The sequence below is a fragment of the Amblyomma mixtum genome, chromosome 3 (assembly GCF_055824585.1).
Source record: "Amblyomma mixtum isolate Tamu chromosome 3, ASM5582458v1, whole genome shotgun sequence".
In the NCBI taxonomy this organism is placed as follows: domain Eukaryota; kingdom Metazoa; phylum Arthropoda; class Arachnida; order Ixodida; family Ixodidae; genus Amblyomma; species Amblyomma mixtum.
The window spans coordinates 44,509,914-44,527,522 of record NC_143014.1 but is presented as its reverse complement, the minus strand read 5'-3'; the positions used below and the strand labels follow the sequence as shown (position 1 = coordinate 44,527,522).

Here is a 17,609-nt window from a genome sequence, read left to right as displayed (position 1 = left end):
GCTCCTTACACTACCGCATAAAAGTGGGACAAACATGATCCCCTCACTCCTTTCAGGGAAATATGAATATTTATTGTAAATGAAGTGCCGTATAGGCTATCCTTAGTCTCTGCTCGTTGAAACCATTAGTTTCTTTACCAGCTGCCTCACGGTCCATGCGAGTGTCGTGTCAACCCTCTACATGATGCTTGGGCGGCTCTTCACTTCGGAGGGGGGGGGGTAAAGTTGCTGGGTATTGGAGGGGGACGTATGGTTGCTGCCACAGACAGTTTGTCGTGAGGGCACTATGCCATAAGTGGAGCCCCGCCCGCAGTTACAAGCTGTGCAGTGTTGAGACAGCCACGGGCAGTGGTCATGCTCATGTACAGTGACTCCATTGATATCAGTGCTTTTTAGCATATCCCTAATTCTGTCCTTTCCCCTTATCACTCCCCTCTTTTATTTCATCTCCATGTCTACTCGCTGTCCCTTTATTTCCGCTGGCCACATCTCAGGTGCTTCAGTATCCGATAGGTGCCGCGGCCGGCAAAAATGTTTTCCTTCTTTTTAGTTTAATAAATAAGCACGTGCTACTTCTGGTTGTTAAACAGTGCAAAGCACTGGATGCAGAGCAGGACACACCATGTATCACACTTGGCATGTGCTTCCTTCCAAGTAGTAGAGCACCAGCAGCACCTTTTTCTTCACGAGCTGTGTGGTGGATGGTAGTTAGTGCCTAGGCAGTGCACCATTTATGTTCTTCCTGAATAGGCCAACATTTTTTCGCTGGTTGAGTGTGTTCCCATTGCTTAGCTGGTGGCCCAGCAGCAGTCGAAATCAAATGTAGATTGTCTGCTGGCGTGTGCACATTCATGTGTAAGCCTAGCAGGTCAACCTAAGCGCTCATTTTTTTTTTTTTTGTTCTCGAATATAGAGGTATTGATTCAAAAAACGGGAGATGGCAAATCTTTCCAAGCATGTCTGAGAAAATGTAGAGCTGGCGGTGTCCAGCCAAAAACTTGCACTTGTCAGACTTAGAGCAGTGTTAACTCAAACTACTCTTTATCCTGCTCTCATCAAATGACAACTTTAGAAAATATAAAAAGGTCTTTCCATTCATCAGCTGGCAGCACCAAACAAACTGGGTTAAAATGTGCCCTGGGCTTGTCTCCAGGCACTGAAAGCCACTGAAAGCCATAAAAAAAAAATTGGGTTAAATTTGACTCCCCTTGCCATAATGTTATATGTAGCCATCGCAGCAAAATATGCTATACTGACACGCTGCTTCCACTCTTCTGACCCCTCTTTGTGTGCTGTTCATCACTGTTTTGTCTTATGTGAGCACAATTGCTCCTCAAAATGCAGGTTTTGTTCTGACGAATTCTAAAATGGAAGAGGTATTTGCTTAGATATGAACTGCTGCTTGCTCTGCATGGTTCCCGGTTTATTTTTTTTTGCATGGATTGTGGGTGCATGGCTTGTGGGGAGTTAGCTTCAGCCCCTCGAGTTGCATGGCACTTTACGCTATGTGGTACTAAGTAGGAAAATAGATTTCGCTCGTAGATACGAAAGTGGCAGCTGACTGATAACGAAGTTTTTCAAAACTGTGATCTGCAAGCGAACTTTCAGAGTTATGCTCGTTTAGAGCAATAGAGCACGTAAAGATGAACATAACTTACTATTCAGCCACGATTGCATTATTTTTGTTCTGTGGTAATAGCGTAGCAAGTCAACACAAGTTCCTAGCACATCCAGACAACAAACAGTATGGCAGACTACAGTGTGCTTAGTGATAAGTTGTTTTGTTGCTTGCTGGTGATCATCATAAAACCATTGCACAAATATTTTTATGTAACAGGCAAAATCAGCTTGTATGCACATTGTGTTATATATTACATATCTCCTAAACATCACTGCCGTCCAAGCTACGTACTCGGCCCTCAAAATATGTCCTGTGAACGCACTCTGACCTGAGTGTGCACTTCGTTGAGTGCACTTATGTTATGCTGTTTAGTTGTGCCAGAGTACACTTTTAGCAAGTGACATTCTTTGTGACACACTTCATTTTGTGCACTTGACAGGGTTTTATAAGTGCAATCTCTGGAGCCCAACCTCAGCAGACTGTGTGGCAATTGTTTTCCTTTGTATTTGAGCCAGATGAAATACTGTGATGAGTTAAAGCGAGGACGACCTGTCATGCCGACCAAATAGATGAGCTAACAAGAGTAGAAACTGCAAAGCTTCAAAAATAGTGAGTTTTTTTAAAAATGTGGAAGTCCTTGTTGCATCTGCTGCCCCATGGAACCGCTTGAGTTTGGTGTTTATTTGCTTCAACTGCGAGAGAAAGAAGACAGAGTGTCAGTAAAACTTGTCTTTGTGGTTGAGGCTTTTGCATGAAGCTAAGTGGAGGAGCACAGTATTTTCTGACTACCTTTTGGCCAGTTTTATGCACTAATCTTACACATGTGCAAACCATTTGGACATAATGCTGCCATTCCACCTGTTCAACCTGGTTGTGTAAAAAAAAGCGTCTGATGTCCAATATTGCCTTATGTCCTGGTTGCATAGGTTACTTTACGTGGGCCATTACACAGAAGAGTAGAAAGGATGCTGCAATACAGTTATTGTGGTGTCCTTAGCATGTTATGATGCCCTGTCTCTGAAGCTAGCCTTGCACCAGCCTGTCAGAAAGCCCATTTTGTTTTCAGTAATGAATGAAGCATGCTTTTTTAAGGCCTATTCTGGCCTGTTAGTTCTCAGTACCATTGCTAATGCAGGTAGGCTTTATTGCTGGTGTTGTGCCATTTGTCCTAAAGTGCCAAAGGTTAAGAAAGGACTTCTGAGCCATTTCTGTGTGTTTTAAAAATACCGCTTCCTTTCTGTTTGTATGGGATTTCAGTTGCAATTATTTGCTTGTTTAAAGTATTTTCTAATGGTACGTCATTTGTAGGATTTGATTCTTAACGGCCTGCTAAACTGCTAAAGCAAAGAATAGGTGTTGGCACCTGATGTACTCTTTGCAAAAAAAAGTTAAGCTTTCCGGCAGCTGGATTCTGTCTTGTCTGGATCCCTCAGTATGTTGCATTTCAAATGGAAATGGAATGTGGATATTGAAATGCAATATCCACATGCCTCCTCTCTGATGTTGCAGAGAGGAGGCATGTGGATATTGAAGTAACTGGCATAATTGCCTTGCACTATATAGCTAGCATATGCTAACTAAAAAACATGCACTTGTTGACAGTGTGCTTAGTAGGTATTTGGAAACAGCTAGTGTAGGCCACAATTCGTTCATATAGTCTGCGAGCAACTTGTTGGAATTCTGCTCTAGCCACCAACATTTGCATTCAGTGGACGCTGTGCGATACGGAAAGTTCAACTGCTTGTTGGATACTACTACTTTACATAGGCTCATATTGATTACTTGTGCTGTCCCCCTGCTTATGCTTGTCTAACCGGCACATTCTCTTGGTGGCATTGAAGTAATTACTGCTGCTTGTTCATTTTGTGAGCCGTCCTGTTACTTTGAACCTCTCTATCTGCAAATGCTACTTGCATTGTTGCAGTCTTATTGGCACTTCACTGTTGCAGTGCCTTGGTTCACTTGTGCTCAATAACATCGTCTGGAAACTGCTTTTTCTAATGGTGCGTGTTTGCTGCGGCGTGTCATTGCTCGTGGGTGTCTTAAGAAGGGATTCAAAAACTTTTCTCAGATGCTGGAATTTCTTTTTCTGCGGGGCTTTCCCTCTCCTCTCTGCATTTCTAGGGTGCTGAAAGGTACAGCGCCAGCACGTGCCCAGGGCGGAGCCCGTGCACATGCAGCGCTCCTGATGCTGAACCAGTCGTATGTGCACTCGCTATTCTTCTTTTTGGCTTCCTTTTAAGCATTGTGTCCGTGAACGTGCTGCTACCAACACCTTTAATGTTTGCTGTTCTGCCGATGCAGTCTTTAACTCTCCACTCTTCTCATACTTTCTTCACTCAGGGCAGGAAGACTATTTTGAATGGCAAGCATTTATTAAATCATGCCTTAGAGCTTTTCCGATGTCTGGTGTAGTTTTGATAGATTGTGTTGCTGGAAGAGGAGCAAACTGAAATGCAATGTTATTCAGGTGGCCCTAGGGTAAGAGGAAGAAGGTGCCGTCAGTGGAATGTGTGAAGTTCTGTGGGAGCTCCTAGCTACTACACGTTTTCGTATTTGCTCAGAAAAGTTTTTTCTTATTTGGGTTAAGCCCATCCTATAGTTTTCTTTGTAGCAGCAGCTACCAGGGGTCGCTCCTATAAATGTCAAGCATTTAGAATGCCTTGGGGTATGCCAAAAAGTCTGCCAGTGTTTCCTGGCTTCAAATTAATAAACACCAAAGTACCCAGGGTTCAGCAAGAAATACTGTCACATTCTGAAAAGTGGCATGCAAATAATTGCATATTGCTACTCCTTTAGCTTCTTGTTTTTGTAGGTGCAGGAGGACATTAAATTGATAGAGCTGGCGTTGAAAATTCAACCATGGTAACCTGATGTTAAATATTACTTTGCCCTTGGGTACTGAAAATATTGTTTTCATTTGAAAAGCTAAGTGTAAAAGAACCATAGTTCTACAGTTAATTTGCAAAATTAGCTCGAGTATACAGTTTACTACTTGTAATCAGTGTAGAAATGCCAGAAAATGCTTGGGGCATGTATTATTTCACAATTAAAAAAATTTACTTTAGCACACAACCATAGTTCTACAGTTAATTTGCAAAGTTAGCTTGAATATGCAGTTAACTACTTGTAATCAGTGTAGAAGTGCCAGAAAATGCTTGGGGTTTGTATTACTTCACAATTTAAAAAATTAACATTAGCACACGACTACCAGGTATGAAGCAGATGAGTAAACGGAACAAATTATGAAGTACATCTTTTGAATAAAGGAAAAAAAAAAGCTTGGAACTTTCACTGATAGGGTGACAATGTTTGGGCTTGCTTGCTTATGTGTTTGCTGTAGTAGAGAAGCCATGTTTGAAGCTTACTGTAGTCGCAAGACATTGAGATGTAATGAAATGAAACAAGTGGTTGCTGCAGTAGCTATACACGTCTCGTTGCTTGCTCACAGTGGAGTGGAAGTTTTGAGTGCAAGGCTATGCTTCCACGAGTGTACTGTTTTCAGCTACTTGCATGACAATAACACCGGTCTGCAAGGCATTACCTGTGCCTGTCGCTTCCACTCCACTATGACTAATTTGAGACAAAGTGTAAAGGACTATGGACACATAAATTTAGTTGCATGTTTTCTTCTTTCAACTGATGTGTTAGACATTAGAATACGTGGATCACCGCGTGGTATTCGGCTTCAACCACTGAATAATTTCTAATTGAATTTCTCTCATGCTATTTCGGTTTCAGTTTCATCAACCGAACGATGGCTGTGATGTGTAGTTGATCTTTAGTTCACATGAAGAACAAAAAAGCTGCAATATAAACGCTGATACGTAGTTTTAATTCACTACAACACCTAAACCAGCCTTCTTCAAGGGCTGGAATGGCAACCGCCGACGTATCAACAATTATGTCACACGTGTCCTAATGGTCAAATATACTTTAGTCATCATATGGTTAATGAAACCGAGAAGAAATTCGAGAAGAAATTCAGTTATTAATTATTTAGCGATCGGAGGCCAACATCACAGGGTGATACATATTATTGTCTAATGCATCATTTGAAATAAGAAAACACGCTAGCAAAAATTTGCTGTCTGTAGTCTTGTAAGTCATGTTTCAACTTGTGTGGCTGGGATTCCTTGCCAGAATTGAGATCAGGTTCTTAGTCAGCGTTCACATTGTTTTATGTGCATTTAGATGCATATTTTCAATAAAAAGGGTGGGAGGGGGTAAAAAGAAAGCGGTTCATGTGCATTCCAACAGGCATTAAAGCACTTTTAAGCAATTAATAGCACTCAGTAGCATTACAACCTCTGCTCATAAGCACACAGTGGGATGCAGAGAGGACTCTATTTTTGCTCTGTGCTTCAGAAATATCTCGAGTTTCTCCATAAAGGACATTTCCCAGAATATAGCCTAGAGTTCGAAAGGCAGAAAAGAAAAGATGCTTGCCTCTTGTTCTGGGACCTAAATTTATTATATCCTTCGTCCTTGAGCAAAATCAGTGACATAGTTTACACTCCAGGGTTTACACTCCAGGTCTCTGGAGGATACTGGTCAGCCAACGTCCACTAAAGCATGCGATCTGTTTTGACAAGTGATTAGTTCACATAAGCCATGATGGCATTGCAAGTTTTCCTTATTCCTACATTTAATGATACTTTACGCAGCTTATTCAGCAACATAGAGGCATTACCAAAGTTTATTACAGTGTCGCTTTTAGCATATTTCAACCTATGATGAAGCAAACAGAATATGGGATTGCCATTTATGCGCTCTGGCAGTGCAGTGGTGAGGTACGCTAAGTGCTCCTTGAGGGCAGCTACATTGTGCATAACCAAACTGCACACTTGATAAATGGAAGCCAATGTTCAGACTACTTGGGCGCCGTTGAAAAAAAAAAAGAAAAGAAAGAAAGAAATGAAAATATCAAAGTGGTGGCCTTGTAGTAGAGCATCCGCCTCACATTTGGGAGGTGCTGGATTTGATCAGGAGCATGTGGCCTGAAATGGGAACAGTTGGGGGTAAGAGTTAATGGAGAACATTAAGTAATCTGTGATTTGCTGATGACATTGCCTTCTAAGTCACTTAGGACATGAACTTCTAAACATGATCAATGATTTAGACTGGCAAAGCAGAACGGTGGGCTAAAAATTAACATGCAGGAAACCAAAGTAATGTTCAACAGTCTAGCAAGGGAACAGCAGTTCGCAATTGGTAGCGAGGTGCTGGAAGTAGTAAGAGAATATGCCTACTTAGGGCAGGTAGTGACCGCTGATCCGGATCATGAGGGGGAAATAACTAGAAGAATAAGAATGAGGTGGAGCGCATATGGTAGGTTCTCTCAGATCATGAATGGCAGTTTACCAATATCCCTCAGTTGAAAAGTATACAACAGCTGTATCTTACCGGTACTCACCTATGGGGCAGAAATGTGGAGGCTAACAAAGAGGGTTCAGCTTAAGTTAAGGACAACGCAGTGAGCTATGGAAAGAAAAATGATAGGTGTAACATTAAAAGATCGAAAGCGGGTGGAGTGGGTGAGGGAACAAAAGCTGGTTAATGACGTCCTAGTCGAAATCAAGAGGAAGAAGTGGGCTTGGGCAGGGCATGTAATGCGAAGAAAAGATGGATTCCAAGAGAAGGCAAGCGTAGCAGAGGGCGGCAGAAAGTTAGGTGGGCGGATGAGATTAAGAAGTTTGCGGGGGGGTACGGTGGTTGCAGCCGGCAAAGGACGGGGTTACTTGTAGAGACATGGGAGAGGCCATTGCCCTGCAGTGGGCGTAGTCAGGCTGATGATGATGATGTGCTACAATGTTTCCACTGCACGCCGGTTACCTACCAGTTTTCTAATGGGTATGTGGCATCGGTGGCCACATTTATTGCATCTTGTGAGGCGGGCACCTGATAGGCTGCTTCTGCTGAGACCGGTAGCCAGTTCTGTTCTACGCTGTGTGAGTCCCATTCCTCTCCCTTCCACATGCTTAGGTGGTGGCACTACAGGGGCCCCCCTATCAGACCTCAGGTTGAAAACAAAAGAGCGCGAACTACAGAGAACCTATGCATTGTACAAAAGACTGTACAGTTGGCCAGCTAAGTCCGCATTTAAGACTCTGGAGGCTGCACTTTTAAGACGACCCACCAGTGAATTTCTGGCCTGTTGGAGCGAAAGCTTTCCATGGCAGTCATACTATATAGGATCTCACGCTGAACCCAGGATGTATACAGGACTTCTATCAACCTGAGGGAACTGGAGTGCTAGCGCTGTTGTCTGTGCTTCGGTGAAGCTGAGTAGCAATGCCATTGAAATACCAGGCAAAGACAGCGGGGTTGATGCATGGGCAGAGAGGGTGCTGTCCACTGGTGTCCACAAGAAAAGTGAACAGCAGGGTGTAGAGGCGCTGCTGGTGCTACCACTGCCGAGGAGACAAGTAGGCGTTGGGTGCCTTTTGTGTGAAAACCTGATGCCGAGGGAGTGGCTGTCTCAGATGCAATGGTAAAGGCACCCACAATAGACAGTGAAGGCAGTGGCACCTCTGGAGAGGACAGGCGTAGGTGGCAACCAGAGGTGAGGGACGCTGCCTGTATTGCACATCTCTGCTGTCAAGTTCAGGCTTTTGCAGGCACTGCCCGACAATGGCCCAGATGCCGAGATGTTGGGTAGCAGAGCCACTTGTGTCAACACGGCTGTGGCCAGGATTGTGGAGGGTGTCGTTCCTGAAGCACTGGGACCCATGCGACACAGTTCTGATGCGTGGGCCATCGGAGAAAGTGACCAGCGAGGCCTGGCTCCTCACTGAGAGATGAACGTGGGATCGTTGTCGGAGCTATGGGGAGTGAAAGAAAGCCCATTGGCGGAGCGTACTGTAGCAGTGGCATGGGTGGGGAGTGCAGGTGACGCTGAGATGACCGGGCCAGGAAGCAGAACTTGCCGGAGAGCAGAAGTTGATCGGTCGGTACAGTCGGTGGTAAGGTGCCGTGAGTTTTCGAGTGACAAGGCAGAGTTAGAAGCTGCAGCGTTATCTGCGGGGGCGGTGGGAGGCATTGGAGGATCTGTGAGTGCTGGCCCATGCTGAAATAATGGCACATCGAAGTGTTCGAAAAACATCACTTTCAGAGTGTCAAAGAGGCGCGCTCATCAGGCGGCGGGAGCGGGAGCTGGTCAAACAACTCACAGGGTAGCATCCACTTGACCAGCAAGTAGCGTCAAACCTGAGCGGAAACACTGTTGACATACAATATGGCCTCTCCTTGGGCAAACCAGGCTGTCGATGACTTGGGATGAAACGGCAGATGCCGTAGCATAGCTGGATTTGCGAGCTTAGGCGGTCGCCACTTCTCCGGCGGTAGGGTGACAGGGAGTTCAGGCCTGCGATACGCTGACTCGGTAGCAGGCTGCAGAAGCTCAGAGTGTCCGGTGTTGCCAATTATGTAGCATCTGTGGCCACATTTATTGCATGTTGTGAGGTGAATTGAAAAAATGGACGTGAATTGAATGGAACTATTTCAAACTATTTCTCATGGATGTACTGTTAGGTTATTTTACTTGCATCCTGCATCGTGGTAGCTTTTCAATTTTGGAGCAAATGACAGTTTGGTGTAGCATTTCTAAGGCTGGAAATAGTTGAGAAAAGTTAATGTTTGATAACTGTGTGTGAAATGCAAATGGCCTCGAAGAGCCTTTGGTGAGTGCTATTAAGAACAACTTTGGTACCACCTGGTATGTGACGTGCCAAGTTAGGTATGGTTATTGATTCTGGCCACCTACCAGACACATTTTTGTAGTTTTTCTTTAGTGTTGCTACCATATTTTGATGGAGGTGAAGTGTAGTAGTGACTATGTACTGCTATATATTTCAGTGTGTGTCAGAGAACCCTAGGTGATTAGAATCAATCTGGTGTCTTTCACTGGGGCATCCCACATAATCCGGGTGTTCAGTCTTAGCCTTCATCAGCTGTTGTGATGATTGAAAGTACCCATGCGACAGCAGTATTCATAAACTGTTTGGCATTTTCTTCCTTTCTGGCTGCTAGCAATGCGGGCTAAGATTACTGCATTTGCGTACTTTAAAAAGTGGCATGAATCTCTGTGGCATTTTATCTTACTTTTTCTTAAGCTTTGCCACTTTGTAATAGTATCTTGCTGGCCTAGCTTTCCAGAAAGTTTTAGGGTGTATTAGCAGTACGATGCACTGACCGTATTCTGGAAATGTCGATTAAGTGGACATGTACAAACGGGCATCGTAAACTTAGCGCATTCTCTTGTGCTAAAAAGAAGCAAATGCTGCTGTTGCTGCTGTTGTTGCTGTCTTGGATCATGTTAGTTGTGTAGAAGCTCCTGCCGCCTTAAAATTTAGCACAGCTGTATTCTGCTTTTCAGTGCTTTAATGTAAATTGCAAATATTGATGGCACAGGCTTTGTGTATTCACTTGTATTTCAACTATTGATTTAACTCTTTGCATACATTTGTGTGTACAACGAACTCTCGGCTTTTTCTCAGTGTGTGCTGCACCTCGCAGTGATTACACCGAAAAGCAGTCTACTGAATTTTCAATGAACAAATACCGAGAAGTCCAACCCCTAGTTATATGCCAAGTTTTAGTATTTTTTACTTATGTTTTATTTTAATGATAATATTTAGTTTCATCTGAAATGTTACATTTATGTTCTGAGTGCAGCAAATCCGTTTTATGTTACATTATAACAGGTCAACATTACTCCAGAACACATTATTTGAACGTTCATAACAAAAAAAAAAATGTGCTACCTGGGTAGTGTATTCTGCAGGGAGTAAATGCTGTGTTGGTGCCTGACCTGAGTTTGAGACTCATTGTTAACAGCTTTGCGTCCTTATTTGCTAATTTTCAGTGGACCATTTTAGCAGTACATAAGCTATAATTATATTCATTATGTGAAAAGTGATAGGCTTTATTGGCATGAGCAGTATATTACAAAATGGTTATTATTATGCAGTGCTTACACAAGGTTTTGAAGCTGCATAACAGTTCTTTTTTCAAGGCCTTTTGTGTTGTGGAGTTTTTGTTACTCTTTATGGGCTTGAATTGCTGAGGTAGAGAATGGGGTAACTGTTTTAAATAGCAGTGTCAGGTTTTACTTTCATTGTATTTGTTGAACCTTTCAGTTTTTGTATTTAAAACGAATTTAATTTTGTCTTGGTTGAAACAAGGTTAAAGGTTCCTTACTGGTTGAACCTGATCGCGGCGGCCGCATTTTTATGGAGGCGAAACGCAAAAGGTGCCTGTGTGCTGTGCGATATCAGTGCACGTTAAACGATCCCCGGGTGGCCTAAATTATTCCAGAGACCTCCACTACAGCATCTTTTTCTTCCTTTCTTCTTTCACTCCCACCTTTATCCCTTCCCTTATGGCACGGTTCAGGTGTCCTCCGAGATAAGAGAGACAGTTACTGCATCATTTCATTACCTGAAATCCAATTTTCATTTTAATTTTTTTTCCTTTTTGAGCTGGAGGACCCGATTCAATCCCAGCCTCAGTGGCTGCGTTTCGATGGAGGCAAAATGCAAAGGTGTCTGTGTGCTGTGTGACATCAGCACACATGAGGAACCCCAGGCGGTCTAAATTAACCTGGAGCCCTCCGCTACAGTGTCCCTGATAGCCTATGTGTTACTTTGGGACGTTAAACCCCACAGTTTTGGTAACTGAGGTTCGATCATGTAGCAGGCAACTTGCTTGACACAAGTAAACCCCTGGGTTTACTAAAACCCTTCAGGGAAGGTAGCGCCAACTACTCCTCTCCTTCGCTTTCTGTGCGCCTCGCCGGTGCCGTGCGTGGAGTAGCAGGGGACAGCTGGCACGCTAAGGGAGGAAATGCATAGGAAACTTTGTTGGATTCTTGCGGAGCGGTTTTTCAGGTGTGATCTTCTTTTCTTCAGTCAATAACTAGCCCTGAGAGTGCAGTTTTCGGATTGTATGGAAAAATTGATAAAAGAGCTGTTGCTTAAGGAGGTGAAGCGTCTGTATATTCAGAACGGGTGCGGAATGCAAGCAGTGTCTTGATGTGCACAAGGAATGTGATGAAATTAGTTTAGTTTCAAGCCGTCACTGCGTGAGATGGGTATAGTGGGTGCCTTTATGTGTCAGTAATAGAGGCTGAAGTTGTGCGTGTGAAAGGTTGCGACGGTCTTGTGTCACCAATGCTTATTAACAGGGCTCGATCTGCACTGGGTCAGTGTTGCAGGTGTGCGAAGCTGATGTGCAGCGATTGTGATATCCTGAGTGACGGGTGGTTTTTACAAGCATGGAAAATATTCAGAAGAAGCTGTTTAACAACACACCGGTAGTTTTCTTAACACGTAAAATTGGCTTTTTTGGGATAGTGTGAGAGACTGGAATATATCAGCAAGCAAGAGCTGTCTGACGCAGCCTGAGAGGGCTTCCAAAAAAAGAAAAAATTCACCACTAGTGTTGTTAGGTGCTAATTTTGTTACTGTACCTTGTATGTGTGTAAAATGATTCGCGTTCAAGGAAAGTGTAGCTCTCCTTAGTGGAGTAGCTCTCCTTAGACTAAAACGCTATCAGGTGTTGGAAGATTGTTGAGTCTTTATTTGTGTGAGCTGCCACGATGCCAGGGAGTGGGTGTGCATTTTGCTGAATTTGTGAGAAAGGCAAATCAAGCTGCTTAGCTGATTGTAATGGCGTGGTAATGTGTTTTCCACAGACAACAAATTCAGAGTTGCCGCTCCTATGATTGCAGCACTTGAACTGCAAAATGGCCATCCAGGATTCATAGGTTGACTCAAAATGATTCGTCACTGAATGAGAATGGTTACTGGTGTCAAAACAGTAGTAGTAGTAGCAGTGACTTGAAAACAGCTATAATAGGCTTATGGTAAGAATAAGTAGTAGAAAGAAACCTGAGCCTTGTTGGGGGTCAGTTGTCATTTCTAGCCTTATACTAATAATCTCGTGCACATATGTGCAACTATGCACCAATGTTGGAACAAGCAGAATTGTGAGACTTGTATAAAGGCGGCCAAGATGCGGTAAATTATGGTGGAGGGGGCAAGGAGGAAGAACCAAGGGGAATGGTAACATCTAATAATGGCATTACTTTTACAAGGATAGGGGAGATTTAGTGTTTATGGTTCCTTGTGTTACATCAGTGTACACAAGCTTGCGTTGCTCAACATTGTGCAGGTTGTAAGCTTGCCCACTTTCCTGTAGTTGTCAATGGGAGGATTACTGACTCTTCATTCTCTCTCGGATGCAGGCCACTCAGCTTTGCGAGTCCACAAAACAGTGCAGCGGGGCGGTTGTCGGGCATGCAGCATCGCAGGCTGACCGTGAGCGCTGCCTCGTCTCTTTTGACACCTGGCCAGAAGAAGTGCAGACTCAGTTTGTTGAGGCGCTGCTTGCACGCATGTCTCACTGCCAACATTCACGCATCAGCACCTTCCTGAGGCCAATGCTGCAGCGAGACTTCATTTCCCTACTGCCAAAGAAGGGGTATGTGCTTCTCTGCTCTGCTGCAATACTGGGCTTTGTGCAGAAGGGCAGCTGCTGAATTATTGAGGTTGTTATTAGACAGAATGTCAGTTTACCATGTCTTGTTTCTCGAAGGCTGGCTTAAACAGGTTATAGTGTTGCCTTGGCATTGTAAGAAAAAGAATGTTTGGTGGGAAAAATAAGTGGTGCTTAGGGCAGGAGTAATTTCACTCTTGTGTTCGTGCTAGCTTCTACTACTGTAATGAGGTATGGAGTGGAAGAGAATGGGCAGTACCAGAAATAGAAATTTTTTTATGTTGCACAACATTTGGTAATGACAGTGTTCAATATATTCAGCTTTTTGTGTAGTGTTTATTGCTGCATATTCATTCAGAGTGCCTTTTATGGTTGCTGTTTACTACTTTTGTAAGGTGTTCCCCAGGGCGTGACAAAGGTTTCCTGTCTGTTTTGTGGTAATTTTGGCTTTTTGAACATCAGGATTTTTCCTGCTGGTGGTGGTCAGCATGTATGCCTGTGATTATGGGTGTGGTCACTTCAGCACACTTTTTGCAGCCGCTTATCGCGTTTGTGTGTAGCAAATAAGCCGCTAGCCGCAGCTAGGATCGCTATGGAAATGTTGACCATTCAACTGCTGTTCATGCATTGCCTGCATCTTTTTGACTTTATGCAGATAGTCACTGGCCTGAATATAAGTTCAGCATCTAGCAACAGCTCATAGTACAAGCCCCTTTTTGGCACAGCAGTGCTGTTTGTGAAAAGTTTTGTGAGGATGCGTGTTTGTCAATTGATCGTAAGGCCTCTTAAAGTTAAGTGCATCTTGAGAGTAGCTATTTGGGAGAAACGGAAAACAGAATACAAAGCCACTGGGCTGGTTTGTTGCAATCGGTAGCAAAGAGTGATCTCCTGCATTTTGTTAGCGCATTGGCTTGGCTTGGCTCTGAGGTTGAAGTTAGGTGGCGAGTGAATTGCTGTTGATGCCATGCGGTTAAAAATAAATGTCTTCTTTTAACTTCCCATTCTAATGTGATTTATGTCATTTCTTGTGCAGGCTTGACCATGTTGCTGAAGCAATTCTGTCTTACTTGGATGCACGCAGTTTGTGTGCTGCTGAGGCAGTCTGCAGGTATGGACCCCCTTTTGATAAAGTGTTGGGCAGGAAGGGCGCACTGTGTTCACATGCCAGCCTGGAATTAGGGACACAAACTTGCTCGAGTTTACGACGTGTGTCATACTGTTTGTCATGATAGGTACAGTCCATTAGTAAATTAAGGGGGCTCTGAAAGGGGCTCTCAATAAAGGTGGGGTATTCCCAGCATTTTAATTAGTGTGTTTGCGCCTTTACCTCTCCTCGTGTCACTTTTTGCAAGCTCTAAGGTTGGCGCTTCTCCACCGGCCCCATTGTCGATGCGCGCGGGAATTCCCTGGGGTGGGGGGAAGCTTTTTGGCCCGCCGGACTGACGTTGCTGACTAGTTGCGGCCATGGTAGCTGTGGGACATCTGAAAGAACTTAACCAACAGCCATCTCTGAACAGAATTACACAGGAGTGTGTGCCGGAGTAGGGTGCGAGCCAACTTTCATCCTCAATACCAGAGAACTCACTCTGCTGCGTGTAGAAGTGTTTTATTTGGCTCAGGTGTTCATGACGAGAGAATGTAGTTGTTGAGCTAGTTTACGTACTCTCCTTAGAAGGTGTTTCAGAGCCCCTTTAAAAGGGCCATGACAGCAGATTCTGGGGCTGCAGGTTTCATATGGGCGGCTTCAATGGCCATTGAGTTAAGTCAGGGACTGGCAAGTGAATTTTAAGCACCCAGTTCTTTTTCTCGCAGTGGAAAACTTTGTCTAAGGTAATCGATTCCACAACGGTTTTTGCCAGGAATGCTGCAGATTATTACCAAGAATTTTTCAATCAGTTGATACGCCGGTTTTCTGGTATTCCGATGCTGGAAACCATGATCAGCGAAGCCGATGGTGATAGCACACCAGCAAAAAAAGCACTGCACTGAAAACTAGCATAAATCTCGCCTGTCAGTAATTTGACAGTTTAGTAATAGAGCATGATGTAAGCATATATTTAGATGTTGACAATCCACCAACGGCACGACCAGATGTTGTTCGCCGCTGCTCGTGCTTCTTTTGAATGTGGACAGATGGCACCTTGTGATGTAGGCTTGTCAAGTCGCTGAGCTACAGAAGCTGTACTGCAGGCGCTGCTGGATCGTCTGGTGGTACAGTGTGTTTGTGTGCTTGGTTATGGTATGAGGCCACTTTTAAAAAGCCATATTTTTGATAAAATTCAATTTTAAAAATTTACATTCATAAAAATGTCTATTCATTCCTGAATGAACTGCAACAAAAATTTAGTGAACTCTGTTCTAGAGGTGCCGCCAAACCCCCTGTGCGTTTTGCAAAACTGAAACTAAAAGTTTTCCAGCTAAATAAAAACAATTTTTTTATTGTATTGGATTTGGGGCTTGTCCCTTTATTACAGGCGGACATTAAGGAAAAGTCCTAGCCAAGTTTGAGATGCTATGACGGGGTCTGTCCTGCAGTGTTGTCAACACCACCTACTGTTAAAGCCTATTCCAATTTTCAAGGTGGCGTTTTGTAGTTTCGACTGCACTGGCCTTGGAAATGGCTTCATGTTCGGTCACCTTACTGCCAGCCGCACTGCCTCCTGTCGGTTGTCCAGAGACGAAACCCAGCGTTCGCGGCAGGGTACATCCGCTCGGTTGGCAGGGGTAGAATGATCGACATGTCAGAACAACATGTTCGATCGTTTCTTCCTCCCGCCGGCACATCGCACACATGATGTCCATATTGTCCTGGCCGGCAATCCGTGCTTGCCACTTCTTCGTGCACAGCTCCACCGCCTGAGCCTCGAAGGGTAGGGTGCTGCCGAGGGAGTTGTCGAAGAAGTGCTCCTGCACAATCTGTCTTGAGCACAGTTAGTTATTTTTGTGGTTAATTTTTCAGTTTAGACTTATGATTGTTTTTTGGCACCTGTGTCTGTTTCTGTTTGTATTTAATAACAAAAGCAATGCAAGATATTACGAACACATTGGTTAGTAATGTCAGGATACCAACCCTGAAGTTTGGTTTGTGTCAGAAATCTGCCTTGTGGTCTACTTGTGCCGCAAAAAACAGAAGAAAATAAAAAGTGAGCGCCCACACGAGCAAAATCAAGAAAACATAAAACGAGAAGGAGCTTAGCTACAAATGTAGTCGGGTTTAACAGTCTCGGACATTGGTTTATGGTGTTTGTGGCGATTCGTAATCTTCTCGCTCGTTTTTCTCAAAATTCACTTTTTTTGCCATTCCTTTTTATACGAAAAATTGTAATTTTACCCCAGTACATTATTTTTCATTGAAACTTTGAAGATGCGTGAGGTTGCAAAGACAGTGTTGCGGCGCGTGCGTTCGTTCCTGGCATGACATGCTGGCTGTGCGGCAATGTCAGGTATCATGGCGCAAGGTATTGTGGGCATGACGAAAGCATGACTATAGCTCAGATACAGTACAATATTACCGCTTGCAAGCAGTACATGGGCAATGGAGAATTTGGCTATTTTGAAAGTCAGTTTTTCGCAGAGAACTTATTTTTTTAAAGTTCATTGGTTTTTCGGACTCTGCTGTTATTCTGACCATTTGCTGGGTCCGAAAAATCTGTTGGTAGCTGTACAAAAGTTTTTTTTATGAAATAAAAATGTTTTCGAAAAGCTGCGTAAGGTTGAGGAAACCGATCAAAAATATGAAACTGAGAAAACAGCATTAACAACAAAATATGTCTACATGGTGCCAAAATACATGCATGTGATGCATGTGGTTTCGAGAAGCTTGCAGGCAAACCAACCTCTCCAGTGCACATCTTTGAGAGAGCCCAAATTGGTTGGGCCACAGTGCCGAGGGTAACCGCAATTTTGAAAATAACTAAGGAGCCTAACAGCAATAGGTAAAAAGTTAACTATTCAATGTTAGTTAACCATCCTGCTAGTTAGCACGTCTTAGCTGCATTCTGATGTGCTACACCGCTGAACATGCTATGCAGAAAAAAGCGCTCTTCTAACTCTGAAAGCCTATTTTTAAAAATTGTGGAAAGCTGCTGGTTCGAGGACACTGCCACATGACCTTCCTCCACCTTCCAGCGAAGGCCAACTAGAGTGACTGAATTCGAACCGCAGTCCCTAACCCAGACCGTGATTTTGAGTACACTTCCCATCAGACACATATCTGCCTAATCACTCATAGGCTACTGTGACGTTTTTGGTTGTTCAGTGGCAGTAATGCATGCTTCATTATTGTATTAAGCATTTCGCGAACCAGCTAGCGCTCATCATTCATTTTACCCTGAGGTTAATTTTGCCTGTAATTTTTGCAACAAGAGCTTTTATACAGTAAAAGCTTGTTAAGTTGGCAATCCGAATAATTCGAACTGCCGGCTTGGCCCTTGCCAATGCCTATGTAAATATATGGCGTAGGACGCTTGCTAATTCAGACTCTATGGGT

The 17,609-nt window shown here is 43.8% G+C and overlaps 1 protein-coding gene across 4 annotated transcripts in view; it reads left to right on the top strand.

The window, feature by feature from the left end:
• Positions 1 to 17,609, top strand: part of slmb (beta-transducin repeat containing E3 ubiquitin protein ligase slmb) — a 33,360-nt gene that overhangs the window by 5,002 nt on the left and 10,749 nt on the right. For 3 of the 4 annotated variants that reach the window (XM_089578996.1, XM_089578998.1, XM_089578997.1), the window contains exons 2-4: positions 3,746 to 3,823; positions 12,870 to 13,105; positions 14,154 to 14,228. In XM_089578996.1, coding sequence (XP_089435122.1) covers positions 3,746 to 3,823; positions 12,870 to 13,105; positions 14,154 to 14,228 — 389 coding nt within the window. The remainder of the gene's footprint in view (positions 1 to 3,745; positions 3,824 to 12,869; positions 13,106 to 14,153; positions 14,229 to 17,609) is intronic. The other variant, XM_089578999.1, reaches the window with a different exon arrangement.